The sequence below is a fragment of the Anas acuta genome, chromosome 5 (genome assembly GCF_963932015.1).
Source record: "Anas acuta chromosome 5, bAnaAcu1.1, whole genome shotgun sequence".
NCBI lineage: Eukaryota > Metazoa > Chordata > Aves > Anseriformes > Anatidae > Anas > Anas acuta.
In genome coordinates this window covers 4,330,871-4,355,645 of record NC_088983.1, presented here as the reverse complement: position 1 = coordinate 4,355,645, position 24,775 = coordinate 4,330,871, and the positions used below count along the sequence as shown (strand labels likewise).

The following is a 24,775-nucleotide window of genomic DNA, read 5'->3' as shown; positions in this document are numbered from 1 at the left end:
GGGAATTCCTGTAGCAGAGATGCTCCCAGTCCCAGGTGCTGCTAGCGGTTGTATGCAGGCACCAGGCTGTTTGTAATCGTGCTGCAGCACAGCCAAACCAAACCCTGGAACACAACAGCAGGTTTTTATTATCTGTAGCACGCTGGGGAGGTTCTCACTTCATGATGCCAACATGCAGTGATGTGTTTTCTCCTACAGAAAGCTCAAGGAGCAGCACCACACACCTCAGCCTCAGGTTCTCCCAAGCTTTCAGAAGCTAAGACCAGCCCACGTACCTCTAAGAGCAGATCCATTCCAGGCAAATCAAAGCATGAATAAGGGAAGTGTAACAGGATGAAGCTTCACCACCACACCAGATGGTCCAAAACCTTCCTCTTTAAATCAGGGACAGGGGTGTTTATGTGCTGGGGTACGGACAGACTTGAAGCTCACCTGGGATGCACAGCCTCTAGCTCACCCAGCTCCACGAGGCTGAAATCCCCCAGGTTATTTCTGACAGGGTGAGGGAAGTTGTGACCTGATTGTGCTGTGGCAGGATACAGCCTGGCTCCCTATGGAAAATGAGATGGAAGCGCCTGGGGGAAACACAACACACAGCACACCTTCAGCACTTCCTTCTTCCACTTCCAAAGGACACTTGAATTCAAGAAGAATCTCCTCTAAATCTTGATTTATAGCAGATGGAGTTTAAACAGTTTACAAGGAAAGCATTTTCTGATCTTTTGTCTGCCCTCTGAAGGGAGAGCACAAAAAAGAAAAACAACGTTAAGTCATAAAAAAAGTAATTGTAGTCCTCAGCAATTTTAATTCCCCTTCCTTCACCAAGCATCTGGTTTTTGTTAGAAAACATTGTAAAGTGATTTTCCAAAACCTTTGACATGCATTCTGTTCAATAGGTCCCAAAAGCCTAGGAAGGAGAGCATCAAACAAAGTAACAGTTATTTATTAAGCCACACTAATGAAATGGGTCTAACCATTTTCTTCTGCTTACCCATTCCCTACTGCTTTCCAGAGCAAAGGGGTAGGGGCTTCACGTGCCTCTGCACAACTCTGGACTTTCAAGATACAAGTGATTAACTTACTTCAGAACAAGTTGGTGCTCCATGAACTGATTACACCAAAAATAAGCCCAAGAGGAAAGAGATGAGCTATGGACAGAGCGTGCCCCCCTTCCAGCAGCCGAGCTCTACAGCTCTCATCCTGAAGCAGCACCAAAAGCTGCAAAAGGATCCGGGGCCTTTTTGCTCAGAATTCCCAGAGCACATCAAAGCACGTGCAATAATCTGCATGAGATAACTAATCACAAGAATCCCACGCGTTCCTTTTCTCCAGTCACTCAAAGCACACTCTGCAGCTCTCTCCCCGACCCGATAATTACTCGTATGGCTGCATTTTGTTCTTTTCCAGTAGCAGCATGAAGCTCGACGTGAGCTGCAGGCACCCAGCCAGTGACTATACAAGCTGCTGTTGTGATAGCACAAGGCAGAAGCCAACTCGGCAGGTAATTGGACTTGAAGTCAGAAAGATCTTTCCCAGTCAGCTTGAAACAGTAATTTCACAGGGGAAAAATACATTGTCTTTATCTACCACAGGTTACCAAAGGAAAACTTTTATCCCAAGGCAGACAATACCAAGTTGTACCTCCACAAAAAGCATATTAAAGGTAGATTTATTTTTTATTTTGTACTCCGCAGCAATTCAAAGGCCATTTGCAATCTGCTATCAAGTCAGCATTAATATCCAACAAGAAAGCTTGGGTATCAAAACACAATAGCCTGTCGTTATAAAGGAATATTTTTAGTACTTGCTGTTTATATTTTCCTGTCCATTGAGTAAAATGCACTGGAAGGTCTCACATAGCAAGTAAGCAACAACTGAAGTTATAGTTAATTCCTATATACTGATACCACAGAATTCATTCATGCTTACAGACTAATCCTAGGGAAACCTGGAGGGCTAATGTCAACCACTTCACCCCCGTGCACAATTCATGTCTCCAAAAGGCATACTTGGAGGAACTCGAGCGCATGAAGCACTTCATTTTTCTAACCTACACACCCATGAAAGCGGTTCCAAAGCATTAGAAACCCGTAAAGAAACCTAAATGCAGAAATAACTGGCCGTGGGCAATGACATCACTTGGGCGTTCGGTATCAGCAGTAACCGCACTGCTGGTGCCAGGTGCCAGCACCCCATACCCAGGCAGAACTGGAGGAGTCGTCTCCCACCGTGCCAGGAGAACTGCAGGCAGCAGCAGCCAACAAAGAGCTCGTGCTGGCTGCGATGAGGAGGAAAGAGGAGTTTGCACAGGGGGAAAGCATTAACCTAACAGCCCGCTGAACCAGCAGCTTGGATGCGTATGGGAAGATGCACGTCTCTGCTTGGCAGAAAATGGGATCAGTCTTATTGAGACAGGGCGTATTAGTCACCCACTTCAGATCTGTGAGACAGACATACCGTCCTCAAACATTGTTCTAAGCCATTTTTCTTTTCAGCCAGACACCTCTTTCCCCCCTTTCCTTGCCAGACATACATACTTATATACGCCAGATGAAAAATAACACCCACCCACAAAACAAAGAAAAAAACAACAAGAAACCCAGTCAACTCCACATTAACATCTCATCATTCCCAGCTCATTATAGTGAGGGAGGATGTAACTTTTCATGAAGTTCCACAGTCATTGGAAACTTTCTGCCCAAGTAAAGCCTGTAACTCTATCATACACCAGCAGACAAAGATCTGAGTGACATGGCATTAACTATCGTATGTGAAAGCAACAGTTAAACTCAACCAAATAAAGAAAAATGCTAACAAAATTAAAGGCTTTTTGTTTGGTTGAGTTTATTCACTGCTGCTTTCACAAGCTTGAAAATAAAAATCAGCAATTCTAACGATGCCATGATGAGCTATGAACAAACTCGCACCTAAGATGTGAGTAGTTACAGAAGGTTTTTATGGTTCATACGATCATACCTGGTGACAGACTTCCTCTTCATCAGGAGATCCAAGCAATTAATGGCCATTCTTGTTCTACATTCAAGTTTTAAGAAGAGTGTGGACACACTGCTTTGTGACTTGATGATTTTGATACCGTCATGTATCATACGCCTAAGAGTTTTCTTACAATACAACAAACTTTGGCCCTGATGGAAAAGTCTGCCTCAAACAAATGGCCAGAGCCTTGGAGAGGAATGACACTAGAAAATTCCCAGAATGGTGCCTAAGCACAGAGTTAATAGAATAGTTTCTGAAGTCTGTAACATTGAAAATATGTATGCATGGTTTCAGCACTCTGAAAAACCTTGTGACTTATTACCCCACGTAGTGCTTTCCTCCCAGAATACATCCATACATCCTCAGGAGGCCAAACAACTCCAAATTATCTTCTTCAGCACCTCCAGAAGGCAGAGTGGCAAAAAACAAGCACTCCAGAGGAAAAAAACAAAAGGCACTGATTCATACGCAATTATCCCAGCTAAATTTACTATTGAAACCATTGCTATTCCAGCTGTCCTTGACACCTGCATAGCAGGGACAATGGAACATGACAAGCACGCTCTTATGATCTATTGCAGTTTTCAAGCTGACACGCTAACTTAGGATTGGTGACAGTCAACAGTGCTGGAGCTGCTGCATTCACAGAATTAGCACAAAACCAGCAAGGCAGAGCATTCAAGGATCCATGCCACAGCAGTGACAAAGCAGATGGAGACAGAGCTTTATCCACCACCAAGAAAGTATCAGTAGCCCAGGAATACCGTGTTTCTTTCTACTCAAAGATCCAGTTCACACAGTGACAAACAAGCAAAGTAAAACAGAGAACTCATATCTGAAAAGTTACAAGGGAGCATGTAAAGGGAGGAAACTTGTAATATCCGGTGCAGTAGATGTTCCCACTGTTTTTTTCTTCCCTGAACAAGAATTAAACTGAAAGATTGAGAGCAGAACAAAGATTTTTTTAAGGTCAAGTTGCACATTATTTTCCAAGAACAAAGCATCTCACTGTCTATTCTGTAATTCTCTGCATTGCTGGAATCATTTACAGCAGTTGTGTGCAGAAGCCATTCCTGGAAAAACAGATTTAGGCTCTGGTGTCTAGGATGTCAGAAAAGCCTAAGAAAAAGTGTTTTAAAATGTAAATGTCATTTCTGTGCATCTGAAAGAACACTAGCTGAAATCCACTGCACCACTGTGCTGGCACACATCCACCAGCCTTGCCCCAGACAACAGTATAAATACACAGAAGCTCTTTTATAAGGGTTCAGATAAAGTGCAAAAGAATACATTCAACCTGACAGCCACCTGAATCCAGATCCTCGAAGGAAACACTTCAACATTTCAGGCCCTATGCTATCTTTATAAGGACATTAATTTGTATGGCACATATTTTATCTGCACTACAATAACAAAGCAGATGTACATTAACCAGATACCTTGTGGTGTCTGTCAGGTGTTTAAATATTTTGAAAATCAAATGCCAAAATACTATCTGAAGTCCAAATGCTTAAGATTATCCAGTGCAAGTATGTGTACATTTCTATCAACTATGTGAAATGTGTTTTTTTTAAATTTATTAAATTTTAAGAAACAAACCAGGGTTGCCAACATACACACAGATAATACAGGCCTATTTCGAAAGTTGATTTCATCAGGAAGATTTAATTCACCAGTACTTTTATTTTAAGAATATGAATGCTGAAAAATATTTACACAAGCCTGAAAGACTACATATTCATCTACACTATGCAGGTCCTATAAAGTCTTGAAAAAAACACCCTGATATAGTACATTTTGATATGCTTGGGTGGGCGCTATGTATTGTATGTATTATGAAAGAAAACAACATATACTGTGCATTAAACAATACTCTTCTCTTAACCACGTTGGAAAGCACACTTAGGAGATCAGAGTATGATGGCCCTCTCCCTGATACATGTTTTGGGAACGTGATGTATACCCTGTATAAACCACCCATTTTTGTGAGGGTCACCAGAGGACTGACCTCTGGTTTGACCAAAGGTCTAGCTACTTTTGGCTTCTGGCAAAAAATGGTTTGAGAGAGGTTAGGATGACTTTTTGCACCATGAAATGCATTCTACCAACAGAACTTTAACCAAAACAATTCTATATGTTAATAAGTTACTATGTTAACATATTTAGTGTAATGCTTTTCCTTCTTTCCCTACACTAGACCTCAGGTGAAAAAATACACAATATTATTAGCAACAAAAATGAATAGCGTATAGGGATCACAGCTTTTGTTTCACGTTCTTTGGTTTTTTTATTTGTTTAAAAACACAATTTCAGTTTTCTTCCTGAAGAGGAAACACACAACAATCCTACACTCCAGTGAAAAAGGAATAAGTACTACTTGTGTTTGCATCACATGACTATTCTATGACTCGGATAAATCCATCAGCTTTCTGAACAAGGGCAGGAGGGTCAGATTAACTCATACCTGAGGTTAAAGACTATTTTAAATAAGTAACTGGATTAAAGATACACATCTCCAGAAAGAAAATCCAGTGCAGACTTTTCATCAGAACATGTATCTGACTACCACAGAATGAACCAACGGCAAGGTAAATCAGGCAGCTGTGATGCATGAGTTGTTCTCAACCCAGGATCACAAGAAAAATAAAATATGTCTCACTGCTGCATACCTTAGATGCTTGAGGAGTAGAAATCACGTGAACAGTGCTGGGCTTAACTCCATTTGCCTTAGGTCGTTTATAAAGGGCGAATCTGCTTTTCCTGCGTCCTCTGTCACCATTAGGGAGGGAGCCATTATACCTAGAATGAAACAAAGCATTTGTCATTTAAATAAACATCAGCAATTTAGAATACAGAAAAGGAAAGCAGCAATTTGGTCACGATATCCTGATGATTTCAAGGATGTGGTTATAAAACATGTAACAGCCATAGTAAGCTTCGCTTCCTAAATTACTATGGGGCTTCCAACATTCCTTTCCTACCAATGGTTGAAGTTTTACTCATCACTAATAAGGTCATCAACTACAAATGATAGTGAGCTGTTCAGCCACAAAAATAGTTCTTCACCTCTAGAATTAAAGGAATTTGGAAGAGCAAGTTCTAAATCTTTTCTGCAATTTCATGACGTGGGGAGTTTGAAAAACTGCTTTACCCTACCATTCCCTTCCCCACAGCTCACGTAAGAAGTAGAAGCTCATGGAAGACAAGTGGAAGAAAAGGAGTGATTTGGAAAAAAAAAAAAAACACACACAATTTAGGGGCAATTCAAAGTAAATGAAATGGAATTTTAGTCTAGCCACATAGGATTTCTTAAAATCTAATCATAAAGGTTTCATTTATTATTAAGAAAGGAGGACATGAGTGTTATTAATTTATCTGGCTATTTGAGGACTTGTTAACAACAGCCTTTATCAGGTGTAACACAGTAGCCTTCACCAGTTCTTTCATCTCTCCCAGGACAGAGCCCCAGTGGATAAGTTATTCAGAGAAGCATTAAGCCTCAAGGGGATAATTCCTTCCCCAGGGAAGGAACCAACCAAAGTTTCTTTGCAGTGCATAAGCACAGAAATCACATTTCCCCCTCCCAAAGAAATCACATTTCCCCAAAGATTTAGGAAAGATTTAGGCACTTTTCATCATAACACCTTCACCTGTAACATCCCTGACAACTTGCAGCTGGTCAGTGAAGCTATCTCAGGGCTTAAGCTATCTCAGGGCTTGGACTTACTGCACAGATGCCTCTTTCATACCTGATCTGCAGAGTTTTCTGACTTTTCCCTGAAGGACTACAGTTGCAATTCCACTTCTAGATTTCAGTAGACTGACTGGGGAGGTCTGCTCTATACTAGATCACGTATAGTCCTCTCCTACAGTCTTTGTGATTAAAAGCTAACATCACAACAAGGAAAAGAATCTGGAGAGAAAGAAGAGGAAGATCTGAAGGTGACAAACTCCCTGGAAAACAAAAGAGGTTAAAAAAATAGGAGTATATATCTGTTTAGAGTTACACTTTGCAGTAGTTCAGCTCTGTGTCCACCACACTGTCTTCAGATACCTCAACCTCATTGTTCAGGTTGTACAAGAAATTCTTTGACAACTGCTGACTAGGAAAAAGCAATGCAGTAGCCCAGAATTATACTTTTCATATCATTACTGTTTTGCATACATACCGACCTAGTTTGTTTAACAAGAAAATGTACTTGGAGAGATTTGAATCTTTTTGCAAAAAGAGAAGTACAGCAGATGAAACCAGGCAGTCTCGTTGCTAAAGCCCTGCAGCACTGCCCTGCTGAAGGCTACAGCCTCACACAGAAAAATAGTTTAAACTTCTCCTGAACAACACCTGAGTACCTGAGATTGGAGCTGCAGGACCACTGAACGTTCATAAGCACAAATGAGAACAGATCAGAGATTACAGCCTCAAATTTAAGCTCTAGTACATACGGGCTTAAATGTTCAAAAACATTTAAAGCCAGACTTGAGGTTTGTTTGTTTAAATAAATATTTAAAAACACGATCCCAGGATTCAAAAAGAAGTTAAGAGCTTTTCAGCTGAGCTACAGTTGAACTTGTTCTCCCACTCCTATTTTCACAGGGAAGATTACTGTATCTCTGGAATATTAACAAAGATCCCCCAGCGCAGCAGAACACCAGGAGTAAATTACTTATTTCATGCCTATTCGGATCAGGAAACTTGTTATTAACCCTACACACACGCTCAGTTAACACAGGTGATTCTCACCACAAAAGAGACTGCTTCATAGAAAAATACATCAACGTGATCCACAGGCAACTCGAATACAAGCTCTCAACACGTGAGTGATTTGATTCTGCAAATTGAATCTTTTCAGATATATACACGTGCCATCCTTCAGTGACACTATTACCACAAATACGCCAGCAACTTTTACTCTAGGAGAGTTAAAGACAATGTTCTTCCTACCAGTATTTGTACCTGAAAACCCAAGAAACTGATAATTCGTGAAGAAGTCGTGTATATGTAGCATCATCACTAGCTTTATATTCTATAATTGAACATGTTTGTACTTATAACTATTTAACAGCACCAAATTTAAGAAGTTTCAACAAAAGTTAAGACCAGGAGGGTAGGGTTATTTATTTTTTCACCTCATATCCACAAAGCAGTTATAACTGGAGAGGCTACCTGATTTCATTTCACTTTTGTGGGATTTAAGTATTTTTTAAATAAGGAAAGAAAGAAGCCACTCAAGGTTAAAAGGCTTTTTGGAAGCTTCAAATAAGAAGGAAATGCAAGCAAAGTGAAAGTTTAACTCATCCGTCCTGATTAGCAGTGACAAGTTTTTCACAAAGGTTTTCTTTGTGCCAATTTCTAAATTTCCTTTGTGAAATGGGCAGGAGGACTCGAGTAGTTTTTACTATTTGTTATGCTTTAATTATAGACTTGTAAGCTTAATTTTGATCCGAGGCTGCTAAAAAGGAGATAGGACAACTACTGGCATACCAGTAATGTTTCCCAGGAGAAAGAATTAGCATCCGAATTTGCCTTTTCCCCCTCCGCAGCCCGCAGAGGGCTTTGTTTTTTTCCAGGCCAGGTTTCTCAAGCTGCGCACCACGGCCCTGCCCTCCCCACAGCGCCTGGGCCCCACCTTTCCCTGCCACCTCCTGAACAACCCCAGCGGCAAAAAAAGCCTCAAAAGAGCCAAAAAGGAGCTGGTTTTAAGGCCACGGGATCTCCCCAGCTGCAGCAGGGCCTGTGTGCACCCACCCTGCTGGCCCAGGCTCGTTGGCCCTCTGGGCTGAGCCGCCTCACAGGAACACAGCACCATCCACGTGCAGTTGTGTCCAGCTAAGGAAACCTGCACGAGGAGAAATCCACCTTCATGGAGGGCTCACAGGTCCCTCACAGGTCTGAGGGGTGCTCCTGAAGCTCTCCAGAGGCTCCCACACGGCAGGGAGAAGAGCAGCCCCGTGTTTCTTCCACACGCTCCTCAATCCGAGGACAACCGGCGCTGTGAAACCTCGTGGGATAGCTCTGCTGATAGCGCCGTTCCTTGCAAATAAGGGAGTGGTGCTGTGGGCACCATCACCAACAAAGCCAGTTCCCTGCAGATTTACATCAAACTGGGGAGGACTTTGCTATACAATGACATGCAAACTCCCGACCCGCTGTTCCCAGGGCTGGGACATGCCACAAGAGCCTCCCCACCGCTCTCCGGAGAGCAAGACCATACACGCTCTCTCCCACAGGCCAAGAACTGTTTTCCACCAGTCCTGTAGCACCCTACTGCTCTACTTTGAAGATCATCAAGTTGTAAACCACTCACAGGATGCTTGTTCCACTAGTTGTCGCATTTTGGGTCCCCCCCGCTCTCCTTTTCTCTTTTCTGTCTTCTTTTAAAAGGAGCTAAGCAAGACCCATGCAATTTAGGGGAAGAGCTCTAGCAATCTTGACCTGCACCTAAAAAAGTTTAATTTCAATTCAGGGAAGTCACCCCCAAGATGAGGGAGACCACCTACCACACACAGAACTGCTGCTTGCAGCCAAGTTTTAAAATGCCATGAAAATACAAACTATGGTAAAACTTAAACATTTCTTCATACCTATGCAACCTACCTCCCAGGAGACTACAACAGATCAGGTAGCAATTTTCACTGGTAATACTTCCCCTGGGCAAAAAGGAGCGACTTCACCTAGCTTTCCTCACAAATACCAAGGGCTCCACTGCATACACCATTTTTAGGGAAAACCATCCCGTTTCAGAGTCTCAGCTTCGAGCAGCTGACCCAGAGCACATCCTTTGCTGAGCTGAGCAACAAAGCCACAAAAGTATGAGCAACAGCTTTCCTTGTCAAGTCAGGCTTGAGTGAATTTTTCCTTTTAAGTACATGCTGATGCTGTGGTTGGTATCGTACAGCAGTAGATGCTCAGCACAGAGCAAGAAGTCAGGTTGGGCTTACGCTTTTATTTTAAACCACCACCGAACTGGTGTGGGCCAACACCGCAGCCAAAAGCAGCAGTCCCACCCTTCATTTGCTATTTTGTTCCCAGCTTCTCTCCCTGGTTCACATGAATTGGAAAGAAAACCAGATTCATGCTTTAAATTTAGTTTTAAACCACATCAATACCTTGCTCCCCAGTTCACTGGGAGGCCACAGAAGCACTCAGAGCAGCAACAAGAGGAAAAAAAGGCACAGTGGGCAGGAGAAAGATTCCTTTGGCAGTGCTGTGAGCCTACAGTTATGACATCTACAATGCTATAAGTCTAAAGATACATTATTCACCTTGCCAATATCCAACCAGAGGGCTTTTCACAACTGTAGGCTGGAGTCCTGACCAACTGGAAAGCCATTTTCTGCTGAAGCATCCAACTTTTACTCTCTTGAACATAGATTAAAAGTAAAACAAAAAATAATCCACATGCTAGTTTATATCAAAATGCAAACAAAATTTCAATATATGGAATATCAGCAGCAAAATATATGAGCTTACATTTCCTTTTAGGTAATTCCACAGCTGATATTTCATTCTTTACACCACCCCCTTGCATCATACTGAACAATTCATCTTGTACACAGAACTGCCGTACTGTTTCAGCATAGTAACTTCAATGGTTTGGGATTTTCTATTTTTCCTTCTAAAAATAATATTGATTGAAGTTTTGGCAGTGCATGCAGGACTGGTTCTTGATTACGAAACACTGTAGTGCTTCACAGATGACTGCCACAAATTACAAGAAAACCCTCTAATGCAGACGTTCCTGAGAGGTGGGAAGGAGGGTACTACTGCCAACATCCCCAGCACTCTCAGTCTAGCTTTTTCCAACCCACAGAGGTAACTCAAGAAGCCTAGACTGACCAAAGACTGATCTCTTTTGTGTTCCAGAGATGTACCCTTCCCTTCTCACCACGTGGAGCTTTGGGAAAGCAAACAGCTGCTTGCTGGTCACAGGAAGGCAGAAGATGGAGCTAGACAGAACTGCAGGACCTCACCCAGTCCATCCCCAACCTGAGGGCTTGATCCAGTCCATCTACACCACTTCTGTTAACATTTCGGTTAATCTGGGAAGCCAGCCCACTCCACCGTTCAAACAGTGTTATGTTTATCTCCAACAGATGTGTCCTAGGACTTCAACATCTTCAGAGTTACAGCTCTCCCCAATTCATGCAACAAGGGAAATCCAGGTCAAAGCAAGCTCCTTGTTCTCCCTGCCAAATCCACCAAGGAACCTAAATAACCTGTTCTCTTTTCCATTTTACAGCAGGCTCTTGTGCTAGAGGATTTGATTCCCATCTGATTTTTCTCCCTGAAATAAAAGATTCTGAGAAGTTACAACACTAACTGAAGTAGCTTTAAGTAGAATTCCTTACTATTAGCTATAGCATCAAGTAACCCATAGGTAAGATGAAGGCTTCCATCCTTTGATTAACAAGGGCCACAGATCCAAGACAAGGTTTAAGCAACCTTGGAGGAAGTCCTAAACAAAAGGCACATAGTCCCACCTTGGACTCTACTGGCTATGACATCTCTACAGGCATAAATGCTTCCTGATCACTGTACCAGCAGAGCAGCTTAATAAAGCAGTCTTCCTGTAGAGCAAGAAAATCCAAACAAGCAAGTTCTGAAGTCCCAAATAATCTCATCTCTTTCCCCAATTAAGGCAATGTTTTTGCATCTGTGAACTTGATTAGCCCTGAGAAACTTATGTCGGAATAGTTAATTGTGGCTATAATCAGCATTTTCCCCCCCCGAAACAAATATTTGTTCTTGTAACTTGCACTGGGAAGTCATTCTACCCCTATAAAACACCTCAGAAAGCGTTCCCTTCTCCAGTACTTCTGGAACAGTTGCTGGCACAGCGATCAATCCTGTGTGCTCACCACAAACCTCTGGTCCCCAGCACCAGGTTTTAGGACTGGCTGCCTAGTTTAGTGCTACCCGTACAGCCCCAGAGCCTCCGAAGAGGCTGCAGTGGCTCAGTGAAATGCAGCCTGACCTTATAACCCCTGTAATTATTAGGCAGACTGTCAGAGTTAGCACGGCTGGCTAGTGATTAGAGGGGATATTTTTACTCGTCAAACTGAGACTATTTGAAAGGTCTGCTATAGATACGGACCTTTACAAATGGTTTTTTAACTACAGTCCAAAAGATAGTGGTGATTGCTCCTGCTACCATTAAGAACCCAGGAGCCACCTTGGCTTGTTGTGCTTTTAGGGTGAAATGCAGCCAGCCTCTTTCTGATCAGAAAGAGAAGTGTGGATGAGCTGAACACGTGGCACACTGTGAAAAAGGCTTTCAGAGCCACCTGCAACACATCAGATATGCTAGAACCTACTTCCCCCCTTCCCAGGGTATTCAGATTAAGCTGAACCTTATCTATCGAAAACACTGCAAGGACCCACGTGGGAGGTGGCAGGGGCTCTCCAGGGTGACCTTGCTTCTCCTTTAGCATTCTGGCACAGAACTGGGTGTCCTTCTGGTTCTTCAGGGAAAAAACCTTTCCCTGGCTGCTGTGGCTTCTTCCCAATCCCCCCACCCCATAAAGTCATGAAAGGAGCTGTCACACTATGGTTTGGACCAAGTCACAGGCTGGTTCTTCAGCTGGAGCACAGCTCCTCCACACATCCCCTCCACTAGCAGCAGGACCACCCTAGCATCGTAGCAATTAGAGGATCATAATCGTAAAAAAAATATCTTTATCTTTTCTTTTTAAGGAAGAAAATACACCTGACTAATCCTTCTGCACGTTTAGCTTACATAATACAGGCAACCCAAGAAGATGTGCACCTGATCTATATACATTTCAACCTCTGTATGAAGTTAAAGGGTACTATTGGCTTACAAATACCACATTAATCTCTTGAGAGCTGCTTTTAATCTGCTTTACCTGCACTACATATTCAGTTTCCTTCAAGCTGCCCAAGCCCCTGTCATTTTGATATTCCCCCTCCCTGATGCAAAAAGGAGTCTACAGAGCACGCAAACACAGAAGCCAAGTGGCAGAAGCAACCAGTCCCAAACGAGGGGCACAGGGGTTGGGTTTTTATCACAGCAACTATATTTGTATTTTCTATTTAACATATAAAGACTGGTTTTAACCAAACCCACGATTCTGACACTTGTGCAAGCGATCTCACATTTCTTCTTCAGTAGGAGGAACTTCAGAAAATTCTTAAACTCTGACCAAATTCTGCTTAACAAGTGGTTTGTTACTTGTCCCAGATAATTTGTCTGGAAAATATTTTGTTGGTTTTTTTTTTCCACTCTTGCGAAACCGAGGACAGCAGACCTTTGTCACAGCTTTGAAAGATGTGTTTCAGTAGAAATTTCAACTGGCATTGTAACATTAGTTATTAAAAAAATAAGATGTTCAGTTGCATGTGTTGTTGACAACACGGAAATAAATATTTCAAGAAGCAGCAGTGGAGGGTAGATGCTGTATAGATTTCTATAGGCAAGGCACCAATACAAACAGCACAAGAGTTTGATGAATGCTCATACCCCTCACAAGCCCAAAGGAACATGCTGATGCAGACTACCAGAGCCTCAGGATGAGCTTCAAATAAAGTAGTCAAATAGCCCGACTGTTTCAAACAACTTAATAGCTGAAAACCTACCCAAGCAGCCCAGATAAATACTACAGCCAGAGACAGGAACGAGTATAGCTGCACCTACATCATACATTTCTTAGCAGTCATCCACAGCCATCTGGCTAGCAGGGAAAAAGAGCAGCTACCTTCAGTAGGAAGAAAAAGAAAAAAAACAGCCACACCAAGACTTGATATCCACTTAAGACACTATTATCCCAATTCCAATGTAAGTAATATGCCAGAAGAGCATTAGAATGCAAGGGGGTTTCTTTTTAGAAAGCAAAGGGTAAGAGAATCAGTTCTTCCACATAATGACTTCCTTAACAATCCTTATTTCCAGCATTTTACTGCTCCCCCCCAGCACTCATTTAACAAGGAGGCAATTTCCTTCAGCGCTTTAAGCCCATCTCCCAAGCTGTCAACTAAAACCATTCACCACTGCATAAAACCAGCAATCCCAGTGCACGGCAAAATACAGGGTATAAACTAATCAAGTTCATTTCAAAGCGTGCTTTTTCTTCTAGCTGAAGGAGCATAAAAGGTGGGCAAAGCACCGTGTTTAAGGAATCTTCTTTCCAACCCCAAATCTCTCGTACTAGAGAAAACGCTATTCATCTGGGAGTTATCTATAATCTAGCCAAACACCACTGAAATTATTTGATACAGCGTTTTGTTCAACTAAATGCAGACAGATATGATAAAGCCAGATCTGGCTTTCACTCCATTCAAAGCCAGTCAGATAAACACAAAATTCCTTTCAAAAGGAAAAAGTACAATGCACAGCTGGGTTTTGATGAGAACGAAAAGCAGCGAAGGGGGAAGTCTGTTTAACCAAAACACCAGACATCAGACCCACACACAGTTTTACGTGGAAACAATTTACAGTCTCAAATAGCAGATCAAAAATGGCTGGAAGTTGCAAAATTAGAACAAATTAAGACCTTACGTAATGCAGGGGGACAAGAGACTATGCAATATACCTGCCCTGACACCCCAAGCATGTTCCCAACCCATCTGTGCTTCCTACATACGTGAAGGAGCAAAAGCAAACTGCCCAAATTTTAGTCTGAGGAATGAAGAGGAATAAAATTGTGTTATGTCTGCAACTGCACTGCGTTAAGCATTACGGAGAAGCTACGTTGGATGCAAAGCATCGTTTGGGCCATTAACCCAAAGGCACAATTCAGACAACTCATTTCCTAAACTGCCAAATGCTCCCCTTAAAACACTATCAAGGACTATTTGACTGCTCACATTTTATAACCGAAATAAGAAAGCTATCACTTCTGCTTGTCCTCCAAACACAAGCAGCTGTAATATTTTTGTGATTCTGCAGACAAGAAGTTGCGGGGTCTCTTACTTACAGCTTTTTCAAACACTCAAGCATGACAAGAATCTTTTCAGGTTCATTCCGGTATCATTTAGCACAGAGGAAGAGAGAAAATTTACATCCATTTCATGAATCTAGGTGAGCTCAGAGGCAGCACGCTGAATAGAAAGTGAAGCACTCAGCTCCCGTATCCTGACCCGCAACTTTTATGTCAAATCATATCAATTTCAACATCCCTCTTCCTTTCCCAGGGAAGACAGCCTTACAAATGCACGGCTCCCTCTGCAATCCCAGCTGCTTAACAGATCCCCAAATGTTTGCCTCAGGACTAGAAAATAAGTAATTGGGTTTCCTCCCGCGTAGCACTTGCAGACGCTACAGCCTCTCCTAACACAGCAGCTTCCTCAATATCCCTGGTGCTGCATCACTGCTATCAGGGCGGCACAGCCAAAGGCAAGGCAGTCTACTGCATGGGCTGCTCCAAGCAGGCTCAGAACAAGCAAGCAAAGGGAAAAAACAAGGAGTTTCCTTTCTGCCTTCAGTACCCAGCAAGATCCACACGCTGTAAGCTCCCCAACGGGATGCATTTTGAAGTGTTTCTCCACCACTGCCCTGTAGGAGCGGACACGCCGACCTAGCTGAGATTTCACTCCACGGTTACCTTCAGCATGTAATATTGAGTTACTGCCAGAGGTCTGTCCTTCCAATTCGTGTTCTCCAAATAATACAAACCAAGAGCAGGCATTTTACGAGGTAGATGTAAAGATAAAACCTCAGCAGAGGTAAGCAAGCATTGCTGCAGAGCTGAAGCTACGATTATTTTTTTTCCACCCCAAGTCTTAATAGAGCAGAAATTAACAGTGCAGTAGTGCAGAGAGCCAGACTTCAATATATCTTCTTCAGAATTAAAATACCCTGACAGCTTACTAATTCACAGCATCCTTGGGCGTTTGCTTTTTATCATAATCTATAACAAAGTTAATCAGTCACCTCTAACCAGGAAAAGACTTTGCAAGGCTGTTAGATGTTTACTGCTGATCAGAAAAAAAAAACAATTCGGATTCCATATAGCTTTGTAATTGCAAAGAGTTGCAGTCTTACACCTTAACGCAAAGTTCTTGAGATTTTTCTTCCCGTAAGAGGGCTTCCCAAAACGTTACATCAAATAAACACTGAACCTTTACAGATGCTTGATCCCAGAAGACAAACCCCATAAATATTTCGGAATTACGATGCATTTGCATTCACTTACTGAGAATGAATCCAAGTCACATAAATGATGTATGCCTGAAGTTTTTTTTGTTTCTAGAAGCTCAGATCCTGATCTCCAGAAGAATCCCACTCACAGCTTCTTGCAGTCCGGTCGATGACTGCTCAAACAGGAGGCTTTGTAGTGCTCACATCTTCAGATGGGAAGGCACGCCGCTGTCAGTGATGCAGTGAGACACGTGCTGGGTCAGTCACAAGCTAACTGTGCTCAACTGTTTATACACAGAGGCCACCACTGAAACCCTACAGCCACGCCGTAGGCTCTGCAGCAGCTAAGTTTCTTGGAGGACCACAATTTTCACTTAGTTTATCTGCAGTGCCTATTTCTGGTTAGGCTCTACAACGTGAAGTCTCAGAAAACCTGCATTTATGCATTCCAGCTGATACGAAGTAATGCACACAAGCAGCACAAGGGTTTGTAGAACAGAAAACAAGCTAAAACCACATACAGTCCTTTCTTTTTCTTCCTTTGGAAGTCTCTTTTTCTTAGCCAACACCCACAAACACAGGCAGCACACTATTACTATTTTTGTTGACCAACTTTAAAAAAAAGCCACCCCATATGTTTTTCTTTATTTATCCCGATTTCTTTGATTTTAAAGGCAAGGGAGCACTATACAGCAAACCAGACCAAGAATACAGAGGATCTGTTTAGAGCAGCGTTCCCCAAAGTACAGGCTATAATCCCAAACACTATTACAGGACATAAAGCAGCATTTGCAAGCCAAATGGAAATTCAGCCGTAGAAATCAAAGCTGATGAGCCCAAGACTGCAGTGGGAAGTGGATTCTCCAGCAAAGCATGCCGGAAGAGATCTAGTTCAGGGATACAGAAATCAAGTAACCGATTGCAGCTGACCGGCTCAAGAGATTCCCTGTTGCCCTCACAAATATTTCGACCTGACATCAATCTCTATAAGGGCACCTGGGCCCATGAGCTGCTGTTTCCAACTAACCAGAGGAATGTATGATGCTAAGAAATGCCAAAAAATGCCCTGCCAGTGCATGAGGATGTATAAATACATGTACACATCTCTATAGGTTATATGTACTTGTACGTACCTAAGCGTTTGACAGATTCCTGCATTTTTACCTCTTCTCCCTTGCCTGCCTAAACATACTGCATGTTTATTGCACAAAAAGAGCATACTCTGTCAAAAGAGCTACCCTGTCAAAATTTTGACGTTATATCTGTGAGACACTATTTGTAAAGTTCTCCCACAACTGTTTCACTTTCCTCCCTATCAAAAAACGCCCTAGCAAAAACACAGGAAAGAGCTACAGCGTTTGCCTCCATTATGTAGAAATCTCCTGTACGAGAGATGCCACCACTCTACCACCAAGAGGAAAGATGTACAGAAACACATCTCAGCCTGTTTTAGTATCTTCAGTCTGTAGAAATTTCAAGTCCATCTCCTGGCACCACCCATTACAACATAACAAGCCTAAAGTCTGCTAGAGAAACACTCGTATTTGGACAAATCCCAAACAAACTTCTCCTCTGGGACTTTTGGGCTGTTTTACAAGCACTTAGTCCAGTTTTTGCCCTGCAGAAAATGTAAGATTTACATTGAGTAACAGACTACTAATCTCGGTTAGCTCATATATGAGATGTGAAAGGATGAGGCTGCTGAACTACACAAGACATTGTCTGTAACTCCCAAAGTTTCTGACTGTTTTCAGAACGTCTCCAAAAAGGCTGATTCTCCAGGAAAAACAGACACTCGGTTATTCTCTGGATACATCATTTTCCACTGAAAAAGCAGAGGTGAGCTGATCCAAAACAAAAGCACGTACCAGCACAAGGTCTTGGCTCTGCACTGAGCATTTCATTGAGAACACATATTGAAGGCTTTTCCAATAACCCATTTGCTACCACCGATACTTTCCATCGGCAGGCACTATGCTGACTTTCACATACAACACAACAAACATTTTCTATGCCGAATTTTGCCTTCACAGCCACCTGGGACAGACCTCACGGCATGGCCCAGGCTGCCTGTAGGGATCACTTCTGCACCCAGACCTCTCCACAGCAGTTAGCTGTAGTGACAAACGTTTTCCTTCGTTCCCATTCACTCCAGGTTGACATCCCACAAATGTTACAAGCAGTAGAGGTGAAGCAATGATAGTGACACAGAACAATCAAAACCGAGGAATTTCATAAGCCAAGGAGGCAGCAAAGCATGATTTCCTCTGGGTAACATGTCTTGCAGTTGGATTCCTTCTTTGTCTACTACGGTGACAGCTCCAATTGAACTTCTTCCTGAGCAGCGAGGCAAACAGGGGCACGTGGATCCCTGATGTCTAACAAAGGAGGGGGGCGTGAGGGGCTGATTTATGTTACACATTCGCCTTAATAGAGCCCAAACAGCGTTGGGAGGCTTTGGAATAAAATCTGTTCAATGACATACCTCGTTTCCAGTTACAGACTGCAGCCCTCACCTGCCACTACCTCTTCCAGTAAATCACTGAGCGTCCATCAGAGGCAGATGGAAAATGACTGCAACAGGGAGCCAGCAGTGCCGGCAGATTGCGGTGCGGAGTCCTCTAGCAGCAGGGAACAGCAGCTACCTCATAGCTGTCTCCATCTGTTTGGGTTATCACCCTAAAACCTCCTTACCCAGTTCTGTCCCTACCCCACGTCTGCCCTTTGTAGCATCAGAGCCTTGAACACTTCGTCTCAAACCACTTTAATATTCCTAAGCAGTTCTAGAAGCTACAAACACGATGATCAGTTGGAAATAGGCACCTCCATAGAATCTCTCTACACTTCACGTAAGCTTAATTTATTCCAAACCAAAATGTATCACGTCAGCATCTGGACTTTCCTCCCTCCTCAGCCCCAAAGCAAACAAAAAACAAGGAACAGAAAAATAAAAAACTAAAGTGGTCCTGTCAAGTGCAACATGCTATACCTTTTTTTTATTATTATTATTTTGACAACAGCTATGACTGGTATATTTTATGATGCCACACTGTGCATAGGCCTGTGCATAACCAAAATTCCCCTTTCTTCAAAAAATGGCAAGAGCAGACTTAACACCTAGGAGTAGGAAAAGTTAAAAAAAAAAAAAAAAAGGTTTAGGTTTTCACGTTTTCCCTAACCATAATGCTCTTTATATTAAGTTAATCATGAATATAGGTGGGAAATGACCTTCACGTAAGCAAACATGAGACTATTTCCAGTCACTCGCATCAAACCCGCCTACTTCATGCGCAAGTAAGAACGGTGGCAACAGGGGCTGGGGGGGAAGCATAAAGTCACTTAGCACATCTGGTTCTCATGAACCAGCTGCCACTTTTACAAATGAATACGCTTATTTTCTGGATATTAAAAAGCATCACGTGTGCGCCTACCACTCATTTACTCATTTCACTCAACTGCTTTGCTCCCCTGACTTACGCGTGACGAACTGATCTGCGATGCACTTGGCTACCTCCACGCAGCACAAAGCAGCACGCTTTTACCACCTGACACACTCGCAGCAAGTTTCGTCAGCTCACAAAACTGAGGCTGTTTCTTCTCAAACTGCCATCGCTGCCCAGAAGTTACAGATCAGCCCATATTCTCGCTGGCTGGGGTCTGAATAGAGCCTGCAGCTGGAATCCAGCCAACCCCAAATCCAGTTCCTTCCTTCCTGCCTGCACTGCCTACAAAATGCCCAGAGGAGAAAGAACAAATCATTTTTGCCATAGAAAGATCCGCTTCCTCTTTAACAGAGTATTATTTTACAGTTGTTCTCTCTATGCTGAGAGATTTCCAGTAGGCAAAGCTTTAATAGAAACCAGTTTTCTCGAAGAAGTTTAAGGTGCAAAGTCACAACATATGATCAGAGGCCAATTCCTGCATTGAATTTAAAGTCACATCACACATAATAAACTAGGAGGGTACCTTGGGCTTGACTTAGACCCTGCTAATCACTTAAACCCCTAGCTTTGCTTACAGAAGGAACTGTACTTTATATTTTGTAGTCCTCCTGAATCCTTACATGGAAAGGTATTTGCTATATTACACACGCCTCTGCAGACTGTAAACTCACAACTTAAAGGCTATATATCTAGTTTTAATGCAAGCATTACAGCTGGAAATGTGATTGTGCAACCGAGGAGATAAGGCAAGGCTGAGCCAGCAATATAACAACAGTATTTTGTATTCAAACACTGAAAGGAAGGCATAAAACAGAAGTCAGAAGTTAAGGCTCTTTTGCTCTGACAGCAAGCAGATTGTGGAAACAGCAAAGAAAGGCTTAATTACCTCTCAGACCGAAAAAAAAAAAAAAAGGAACACATTTGGAGTGCTTTTGGAAAAGCGCTGTCAGAGTCTTTTAATGGGTGCAGGGGCTCAATACCAAAAATAGTTACTTGAAGAAATCCTTTTGGAATTGATGACAAAAAGGGCGCACATCCTGAAAAAACAAAAGAGCAGCTTGCAGTCTGTAAACCAGCAGCTTCATCCAGACACTAAGGGAAATCTCACCCTGGTCAGAGAGCCTGGAGCATTGCAACTTGCACAGGCAGCGACCAGGGCAGCATGTTCCTATAACGCTGGTACTGTCCTGTGGGCAGCGGCATGTGAAGGGGCCTCTTGTGCTTCAGGCTTCTCCTTACTCCAGTGAAGACCAGCTAAAGACAAAAGAGGAGTGCTTTTGCATGGCTTTCTTAACCCGTTTGGCTATTGCCACCCTTCTGTCTCCAGATTTAGCTCCGATGGAGGAAGGCACTCAGCCGCTCGTGTCAGCCAACGCTTGCCTCCTCGTAGACCGGCCCTAAGATCAATTGGTTTCACTCACTGGTACTTTTTTTGCCAAAAGCCTCTGAGGTATTGACAGCCCATTTAATGAAGTCTTGTGGCAGAATCGGATTAACAAACACTCGTGATCAAATCCTGTCCCCAGCGCTGCTCTACCAGCGGGGACAGCCACACAGCAAGGCCCAGCAACCTCCTCTGGCCACAGGCCGCGACAAGAGGCCGCACACGAAACGTGTGAATTCACTACTCATCCCTTGATGCACCAGGAAACTATTCCAGCATTAAGATCCAGAAAATAATTCAAACAATGTCTTACATGTCTTTTAGCAGGAAGGTGAGGACAATTACTACAAGATAATGAACCTTAATTGCTCCAAAATGTTCCCCTCTGAAGCCAAAGGGATTTTTGAACCCAGGCATTGGGTTTCACAGCTCTCTGCTCTCAGAGGCAGAGTGCGGACTAGGAGGAAAGTGAGCTGGAAGAACAGCCAAATGGAAGAACATTTTGATTTATTAGTTAATGTTCCATTCAAATACATGGTGATCTATAGAGATGAGCAGAACCCTGCCACAGAATGTTTGGGAACTGTATAGCTCTCGGTATCTTTCAGCAGTCCGGTCTTTTCCTACAAAAAGCACACGCACACTACTTCTGTTTCAAAGACTACAACCACGCCGTTACTAGATCAGACAGCAACAATCAAAATAAAGTCGTGCTGCTCCGCGTGAAGAACTACAGCTGTGCTTATATCAAAGTTTCAGCCCATTAACTTCTGTGTCTAGACTAAACATTTCTTTCACTCTTCCTAAAGGCACGTGCTAGAGAGTTTGCACATTTGGTCTCCAGTTTATTTGGAATATGCAAAAGGAGATTTAGGCTTTTAGATGCTTCTATTTATTTAGTTTACTTTCATATAGTGACTAATTGTCCTCACAGTCAGTATCACTTTGTCTTTTTCCATGACATTTATATGCCCTAAGAGGATATACCTCGTGAGTTTGAAGCTTACCTGTTTGTTTAAGCATTACTAAAGCCACTGAGTTTGGAGAATAAAGTTCTTTCATGACAATTTATCAACTTACTGGATCCTAAAATTAAGGCAGCGTGTATATTTCAAGGTGAGGAGCAATTAGAAATCCTACTAACCACGTCACTACACTTGGACATGACCGCCTTCTAAAAAGTGTTGTTTATCAATCAAAGAAAAATGATGCCACCGTTTCTCCTTTGTCCTCAATTCACTGGATGCAAGGAGGAAAGGAGAATTTCACAACAGGGATTAGTTAGCATTACAGTACTCAAGGAGAGGACTAATGCTTTTAGGCCTTCTCCTTTTTAACACACTGTCAGCTATCTGTGTTTTCCTGCCTGTCCCCACTCCTCTGGGAAGGCAGCACAATAAATTGACATTTCAGGGATTTGTCTCACTCTGCAAATGACTGCTTTTGTCTCTGCTTAACACAATTAACTGCTGCAGTCAGACATGTAGCTATGTTGTAGTTAACATAAGCAATAAGATATGGCAGATGAGTATTAGGTCCGGATATACGGTGTACTTAAGCCCTATATTAAAGATGATATTATTAAATAGGGAAAAATCAGCCAAAATAAATCCCTTCCAGCAGCACAAGACAGGGCTTGCTCAGTTTCCCTGCCTACCAGTGGAACAAGCTGCTATCGAGAGAAGCGTGCCTAACAGGTCCTCAGCAGTCAGCACCTTCACATCGTGCCTAATCAAGCTCAGCTCTAAACTACTTTGTTTTTAATAAAAAATTAAAAAATGAAGCACTGTAGATGTTGCCTGTACCCACTTTCACAACCATTTATAATCCATTTCATCTATAGAGCCCTTCTGTTGTGAAACAGGAAAGTTTTCAGGCAAATTGTTCTTTCTTCATCCTGACCTAATAACTGACCCTATAAAGCAGCAGCACACATGCTTCTGGCTGACCTTATGGGACCTTATAGTCGAGCCCTGGAAGAACTGAACAAACCTCACGTGCAAACAGTCAATGCTCACCCATCCTGCCCAGAAGGGCCCTATAGCTAGGCACAGAAGTTGCACTAATCAGAACAAGAAAATGCTGCACCCAACTAATCCAAGTCCGGTGCCACTTTGTTCACACACCACTGATAACCCAATTGTACCAAAACCCCCTATTCTCAGGCCACACAGCCCTTTGGTATCAAGCTTTCAGAGACTCTGAACATTGCTAATAATGTTGCTGAAGCTTTCCTATAAGGACTGTCTGTCTTGCACCTTACGCTCTGTTACCAGCTCTAGTCAACCAGTGCTGCTTGTGGCTGGGGTTAGTAGGAAAGACATTTATTTCAAAAGAGCTAGCCGAACCCCAAAAGATAGGTGACTCTTCCTGCTGAACCCCCTGACCTATGGTGCCCGTTGTGACATGAAGACAACCCCACAGACAGCTTTGTGCCTGCCACCCTTCCCTTCCCTTGCTGCCCCAGTCTTTTTGTTTCTAAATCACACAGCCAGAAACTTGCCAATTTTACAGATTTCAACAGTACAGAGACCCAGGGAGAGTACTCACACGTGCGGCCAGACTACAAGGCTAAATGTATAAGGGATATGACACAAGGGGCACATCTGATCACCCAGGGAGGATGTAAGATGGGGTGCCAGAGCTGGACAGCACTGCTCCCGCTATCATCCTGCCCAGCACACTCACCTGCGGCTCTGGAAACCCCTCCTGCCCTTGCTTGGTGGTCAAGCAAGGCCTGTCCCAAGCCACTGAGTAATAGGATTATAAAAGTCTAATCCCAGTTACTTACAGCTTGCCAGAGAAGTTACAAATTAGTCCTCCACCCCAAAGCACCTGAAGGACATGATGATCTCCAGACCCAGTAATAAACTGCGTAAAGCTCTACCGGTAGCTGCCTGAACCATGAGAATAAATAATATTTATCTTACAAATAAAAGGAGAATTGTCACTCCTCTGCAAGAACTGACAAGTAGCTACCAACTAAAGAAGAGTTTCACACCTCACTGAAGCAAAGACCTGTTAAATAGTAAACACGAGAAAGGAGCCCTGGTACAAGCGGCACACATTTACGTAGGCATGGAAACAACCTTTCATCTGATTCAAAGTGGCCAGACTTTTCCCTGCTAAAAGAATAAAAGGAGCTTCAGCAGAAATAACCCAGGAATAGTAGAGACCTTAGAGAGAGAAAGAACTGATGGAATATCCTAGCCTCTACTTAAAGTATAAAGTTTTGAACAGCTTCTTGTCCAAAGGGAAACAAGTCAGCTAAAAGAAAAGAGGAATCCCTCCAATACAGCATTAGCACATGCAGGTGGTAGAAGTGAATGGCATGAGACCACCACTTACTGAATTAAGTGTTTATAAAGAAAAAAAAGTGAGTAGCTTTGCCTTACAAGTCTTTCTGGAAAGACTTGCATCCCTGTTCCTGTCCCTCAGTGTTCAGAGCTGGGACAAACCTCACATGAGCTTTTCACTGCTGACCTTGTAAGGGAGCGAGAGCAAACACCAAGCAAATTTCTTGATAAAATAAAAATTATCCTCAACGGAAATGAGATTTAGGGTTATCGGACAGCACGAAGTACACCTGGAAACAAGAGTTGCTGCATGAAACTGGGCACTCGGACTGAATCCTCCCCAATTTCACCTGCCTTGCTGACCGGGGACAAGCGAGCCACATACAGGACAGCGCAGAATAACCAAACATCCCTGGGTGACACCACCAGCAGCACTCCTGCTAAACGTGAGGACATACTGCCAACTGCACAACATGGCAGAGGTGTCTCCTTTATAAGACTCGGCTTTGCACCCATACTAGTCACAGACAAGAGGCAAATTCAGAATCAAAAACACGT

General features: G+C 42.9%; 1 protein-coding gene across 2 annotated transcripts in view; it reads right to left on the bottom strand.

Moving 5' to 3' along the window:
- PELI2 (pellino E3 ubiquitin protein ligase family member 2) overlaps positions 1–24,775 on the bottom strand; it is a 71,533-nt gene that overhangs the window by 41,021 nt on the left and 5,737 nt on the right. Inside the window, exons 1-2 of one of the 2 annotated variants that reach the window (XM_068682376.1) lie at positions 10,261–10,343; positions 5,667–5,796 (exon numbers count right to left, since the gene is read on the bottom strand). In XM_068682376.1, the coding sequence (XP_068538477.1) occupies positions 5,667–5,796; positions 10,261–10,343 (213 nt within the window). Of the gene's footprint in view, positions 1–5,666; positions 5,797–10,260; positions 10,344–24,775 lie in introns of those variants that run through there. The other variant, XM_068682377.1, reaches the window with a different exon arrangement.